Genomic DNA, 6,566 nt, shown 5'->3' on the forward strand with positions numbered 1-6,566 from the left:
AATGAAGAAAGAAAAAGTGAGCATAAGTTGATAATTAAGACTTAAAAATGAGATTTTTTAATAAATGTGTTATTTTTAAGTCTTAATTATATTTTAAAAGAATTAAATTCTAATTTAAATTTTGAAAAAGTAGACGGAATATCTTTTTTAGTATAATATATTGAATTAAAGTTTTATTGAGTAAAATAATACATAAATAAAAATTTTTTACTAGAAGATTTTTAACAGTTGCTTATGAAACAGAAGAAATGTCATTTTAGGTCGTGTTGCACCAGGTGCCACTTAATCAATATTCTATTATTAATTGTATACGTTGAATTCTTGGACTTTGCCCACCAAGTAATACATATATATATTTTTTGTTTTTTTAGCATTGTTACAATACATTCTAACAGTTTAAAATATGATATATCTCTATTGTTATAATTTAAATTAAATTTTATATATTTTAATTTAATTAAAATATTTAGGATGCAATATTATTTTGCGGATGTTAGTACCCAATATTTTTTAGCATTTTTCTTGAACAAAAAGAAAATTGTTATAAGGCACCTTATGTTGCTAGGGTGTTCAACACATTAAAATATAACGTACTGCTATTAATGTACTGCTGTTAGTGTAATTTATGAGGGAGTTTCGTAAATTGAAATGTGTAGTATCATATTCATTTACACGAATAGTAATATTGGACCAACTCCCAAGAGTGCTGTTTATAGCATTTCAAAAAAAAAAAAGAAAAAAAAATGGAAGACTCGGAAATCATGGAAGCCATGCTGGCAAAACGCTTTTTGGTATTTTTGTCCTTATCCTGGAAGGAAGACTGCCAATGCTCGCCTGAGCCTGACACCCTAAATATAAAATCCTAAAAAATCTTCATACCAGTGTAGCCAGCCACTACTCAGTACAACCAAGATAAGAGTATAAACTAAAGCCTTCTGTACCAGTAAGCTCTCTCTCTCTCTCTCTCTCTCCTATCATTTCACTCTCGTCTTCCTCTTCTGGTAAGCCACCTCTTTCTTCTCGAATATGTTTTTCATGCTGTGAAAGTGAAATTTATTTTCTCATTTCTGTTTGGCTGCCTCGAAAGTTGAGGAAAATATGTGACGGAAATAAAATTTTCATTGTTTTTTCTAGAATGAAATCTCATGACTGAATTTTATTTTGATTTTGCGTTTACTGAGATCCCAAACAGAGTTTTATATATACATATAACCTACGGTTGTGTTTTGTAAGATGATAAAAACAACAATTAATGTATATATATATCACATATACATTTATAGAGGATTAGCCAATTCAATTAATGTTTGTGTATCAATTTGTATTGTTTCTAGCAAGCTCAAAAGGAAGAGTGAGTGATCAGAGTACAGTAAATATATCTTGATAATAAAAGAAAAACGTTTCATATATTACTTCATTTTAACCTCACTTGGAACCTTGTGAAGAACCTGTTACATGGCTTGTTTTTCTAGAAAAGCTTGGGTTTGTTGCAAGCTTAATGCTGTGAAGTTTTGTTATCACATTTGAAACTTGTCATTTTTAGGTTGATTAAGAAGAATGTCAAATAACTAGAGGATATAGACCACAACATTAATCTATGGTTCAATAGTAGACCATGACTTAAGGATACCTAGTGATTTTTTTTTTTACAAGCCAAAGATTTCTTACCCGAAGGAAGTTCAAGTTCTGACTATGCATAGTCAAATTCTCTTTGTTATAATTGCTATACATTCACGGCGGACTGAATGTGTAACGAGTAGGGTTAACTGACCCCAGTTAATTTTTAGAAATTACATATATATGTTAATATTTTTGTAATATTTTAAATATTTTAATAATTAAATGTATTGACCACATTAAAATATTTACATTTTTTTTTCTTTTTTAAGATTTTATAGTTCTGTTTGTGTATTTCAAACTTTACCGCATATACTTTGCTTTTAATTCATGAGAATATTATTCATATGTATTTTTGTTAATGAATATTTTTTTTTTTGAATTTTTTTTTTTTACCCAGTAAAAATATATTCTAAGTTCGCCACTGTATACATGCAGCTTACTATTTTGCATTCATAAAATAAGCATAGTATATAATCTCTAATTACTTGCTCCTCTGTAGAGATGGCATCAGTTCATAGTGCACTGACATCGGTTGTGTTCAAGAATGGAAACCATTCCTCTCCAAAAAGGTTCCCAAGTAGTGCCTTCTTACCTGGATTTGATATTATGGGGCGTGTTTCAAGTCTACCTAAAAGGGAAATATGCTCAACTCCCATGAGCTCAGGGCCTAGAGCCACATTAACCTTTGATCCCCCAACGACCAATGAGGGTAAGGACAAACAAAGGAAGCACACAGTTGATCCCGATGCTCCTGATTTTCTGCCACTTCCATCCTTTGAACAATGTTTTCCAAAGAGCACAAAAGAACAAAGGTCTGATAGTACTTTTCATGATAATATTTAAATTCTTTCAAGCCAAAGCAAGTAAAAAAAATTACTGATAGGTTTTTTATGATTTTGTTTATTGTGATATACCATTCACAGCACTGAACTCAGGTTTATATGTTACTAATGAACTAGTCACTATCTATGAAACAGGGAAGTTATCCATGAACAAACTGGCCATGTACTCAAAGTTCCATTTCGACGAGTCCACCTTTCTGGGGATGAATCACACTTTGACACCTACGATACCAGTGGTCTTCAAAACATTGACCCCCGTGTTGGTATGCAAAATTATTTTCACAATTTTTTCATCTTTGGACTTTTTGGTGCCTGTGTGCTTCATATTTCACGCTATTACTTGCGTGTGCCTATACTATCCCCCACTCCAAACACACACTCGTATTTTATTCATTGATTCAAGAATTGGGCATTTGTTTTGGTCAATGCCACTATTTTTTAAGTACACTGATATTCAGACCAATTATATTTTCACTATCGAGTCTTACTACACAAAATGAACTTAGCAATTTCCAGAAGTGAATTACTTGATTTGTTGACATGTTTGCAGGTTTGGTTGATTAATTGGTAATATAAATGGTAAATAATATCTAACTTAGTCACACATACTGTCTTTAAATTTCGCAGTAAAAGCTTGATACAGGTTGCTGCCTGTAGTGTAACTCTCCATCTATGATGCTTTCTACAGTTCAAGGAGCATTAAAATATAGAAAAGAAAATATTAATTGTCTTGCACAGTTTTTAGATGTTGTAGTATTTTATTTTCCTAACATAAGCATTTCCTTCATCTTTTAGTGGTTCTGTTAGACAGTTAGAATTATAAAACAATCTGATTCTGCATTTACTCATAAAGCCATTTCCTTTCACTAGACTAAACTAGATTGTTGTCTTTTGACTCAAAATAGCTTCATAATTCATTTGTTTGGTTTACATTGCTAAATAGGACTCCCTAAATTACGTAAAGATTGGATCAACAAGCGTGAAAAAGTAGGTGCACCTAGATACACCCAAATGTACTATGCTAAGCAGGGAATCATAACTGAGGAAATGTTATATTGTGCCACTCGTGAGAATCTTGACCCTGAGTTTGTGAGATCAGAAGTTGCTCGTGGGCGGGCAATCATCCCATCCAATAAGAAGCACTTGGAGCTGGAGCCAATGGTAGTGGGAAGACAATTTTTGGTCAAAGTTAATGCAAACATTGGGAACTCTGCCGTTGCAAGCTCCATTGAAGAGGAAGTTTACAAGGTGCAGTGGGCAACCATGTGGGGTGCCGACACTGTCATGGATCTCTCTACAGGTCGCCACATCCATGAGACTCGTGAGTGGATCCTAAGGAACTCTGCTGTACCAGTAGGAACTGTACCAATTTATCAAGCACTTGAAAAAGTGAATGGAATTGCAGAAAATCTAAACTGGGAAGTGTTCAGAGAGACCCTGATTGAACAAGCTGAGCAGGGTGTTGATTACTTCACTATCCATGCTGGGGTACTACTTCGGTATATTCCACTAACAGCAAAGCGCATGACAGGAATTGTTTCGCGTGGAGGATCCATACATGCAAAATGGTGTCTTGCTTATCATAAAGAGAATTTTGCTTATGAGCACTGGGATGACATTCTTGACATCTGTAATCAATATGATGTGGCCTTGTCAATTGGTGATGGGCTGAGACCTGGGTCTATTTATGATGCCAATGACACTGCTCAATTTGCAGAGCTTTTAACTCAGGGAGAACTGACTCGCAGAGCATGGGAAAAGGATGTACAGGTAATGGATGGACATTCTAATAAAAAACTTCATCTGTACTGGCCTCACAAGGTTTTCATGTCTTAACAAAAGCATAATATATTTACTTGTATACTGTTCTTATTTTAATTGAACTTCCAGGTAATGAATGAAGGACCTGGACATGTTCCAATGCATAAGATTCCTGAAAACATGCAGAAACAGCTAGAATGGTGCAATGAAGCACCTTTCTACACCCTTGGTCCTTTAACAACAGATATCGCTCCTGGATATGATCACATTACCTCTGCCATTGGTGCGGCCAATATTGGAGCTCTGGGCACTGCACTTCTCTGTTATGTCACTCCCAAAGAGCACCTTGGGTTGCCAAATAGAGATGATGTGAAGGCTGGGGTCATAGCATATAAAATAGCTGCTCATGCAGCTGATTTAGCCAAACAACACCCGTACGCTCAAGCCTGGGATGATGCATTAAGTAAGGCAAGGTTTGAGTTCCGGTGGGTGGACCAGTTTGCTTTGTCACTGGACCCCATGACTGCCATGTCCTTTCATGACGAGACGTTGCCATCAGATGGTGCTAAGGTAGCCCATTTCTGCTCCATGTGTGGGCCAAAATTCTGCTCTATGAAGATAACTGAAGATGTGCGGAAATATGCTGAGGAGCATGGCTATGGGAGTGCCGAGGAAGCTGTGCAGCGCGGAATGGATGCTATGAGTGCTGAGTTTTTGTCTGCTAAGAAAACTATAAGTGGGGAACAACATGGTGAGACTGGTGGAGAAATCTACTTACCTGAGAGTTACATAAGCTCCGCAGAGAGGTGAAGGTCAGTCATTTTTATTTTCTATAAGGTTTTTCTTTTTATTCCCTTAGGCAAATAGAATGTCAGCTGTTTGCATATATATATTTATATATATAGACATATATATATATATATAGACATGAGTTGTTTTAATAAAATTATCAAGATCTGTAATCCAAGAGCCAAAGATGAAGGCACGATGTATGCTGTCTTTTATAATTTATAAGTGTACTGTACCATTTATTGTATCATTGTGTTGGTGCAACATGCACTGAATGCTGATGTGTGCTGTAATATAGTTACGATGTGTTTGAAAATGTTTTCTACATTGTATTCGATTTTCTTAGTGAATCTTCAAAGGCCAATGTCTAAACTATTCCTATAATGTTTGTTGCTGGAACTTTATTTTTTATTTTTTCTAAAAGGTTGGAGGTCTTGGGGGCTTATATTTTGCAGGATCATTGAATGAGCGGAAGCACAATGACAAGTTTGGACGCTTAAACAGCATATTCAGCGGATCGAGATCACATTATTGGGTGTTTTAATGTTCATGCTATGGTATAGAACGTAGTTTGGTGTTTGAAACTTTTAAAGACATTATGTTCTACCTTTTTCAATGCGCCAGTAATAAAATAAATGTGCTTTTTGTTTTGGCGACTCTTTTTCTATTGATTCCACTAACATAAAAGACGCACCAGGGGTGCCTGAGCCTGCTTTGCAATGGCCAAATTGGCCAGTAGGCAGGCAGGTCAGGCTGAGATAGTCCCTTTGAACCTGAACAGGATAATGCCTGCGTAGGGAGTGTGCATATTCTTTTCCTGTTTTGTTGTCTGTGCTTGCACAGGGAGAGAGAGAGAGACCTGTGATGTGATCCATGGTCCGAGCAACCCGACAACATATTGGCCGGATGAACTGCGTTTATCTGTGCTTATGGATTCACATAGTAACTGAGTGAGTGATCCTTCTGATCTTAATATGTGCTATAGAAGCTCCACTAAACAGGAAAAAACACGAAAATATCCTTTCACCATGGCCATTCGTTGGAGTTATTATTATTATTATTATTCATGTCATGCTAGCATTTTCAATCCCTAATGATACAATGAAACTAGGCCTCGGCTAGATTAGACCTTTTTTTTTTTAAAAAAAAAAAAGGATAGGCTAGATTAGATTGGATTAGTGTGAGTTATTGTTTAGGGTTGGATTGATATGATTATATCTTTGAGTAGTTTGGTAAATGGACTAAAAAAATTAGGGTTTATATATATTTTTTTTATGTTGTGTTTTGTCTCATTACCTATTTAAACTTTGTGTTTTGATAAATTATTTTTTGGATTCTATATTTTGTAAAATGTTTTAAATAGACCCCTAAATCTAATTTTGATAAATAAAAGATTGAATGTAACAACACAGTTGTTAGACAAAATGATTATGTTTTTATTGTGAATTATTAGTTTAGTGAATTATTTGTGATTTTAGTTGAAAAATTTTAGACCAAAATCAAATTTATGGGTCTATTTGAACTATTTTGCAAAATAAAGAGTTCAAAAAAAAT

At 34.8% G+C, this 6,566-nt stretch overlaps 1 protein-coding gene across 5 annotated transcripts; it reads left to right on the forward strand.

The window, feature by feature from the left end:
* Positions 1-794: 794 nt before the first annotated feature.
* Positions 795-6,292, forward strand: LOC133791226 (phosphomethylpyrimidine synthase, chloroplastic). 5 transcript variants are annotated; one of them, XR_009874147.1, is made up of 7 exons: positions 795-943; positions 2,120-2,432; positions 2,598-2,725; positions 3,406-4,232; positions 4,353-5,035; positions 5,468-5,569; positions 5,710-6,292. XR_009874147.1 is itself a non-coding variant. In XM_062229156.1 (6 exons), exons 2-5 carry the CDS (start codon positions 2,122-2,124, stop codon positions 5,031-5,033), a joined length of 1,947 nt encoding a protein of 648 aa, XP_062085140.1. In that variant the 5' UTR covers positions 795-943; positions 2,120-2,121; the 3' UTR covers positions 5,034-5,035; positions 5,468-5,668. The 5 variants fall into 5 exon arrangements, 3 of the variants coding, with proteins under 3 accessions (XP_062085140.1, XP_062085138.1, XP_062085139.1); XR_009874146.1 differs by having other exon boundaries at positions 4,353-5,029; XM_062229156.1 differs by lacking the exon at positions 5,710-6,292 and having other exon boundaries at positions 5,468-5,668.
* The last annotated feature ends 274 nt before the right edge of the window (positions 6,293-6,566 follow it).

Source organism: Humulus lupulus, chromosome 7 (genome assembly GCF_963169125.1).
Source record: "Humulus lupulus chromosome 7, drHumLupu1.1, whole genome shotgun sequence".
Lineage (NCBI taxonomy): Eukaryota > Viridiplantae > Streptophyta > Magnoliopsida > Rosales > Cannabaceae > Humulus > Humulus lupulus.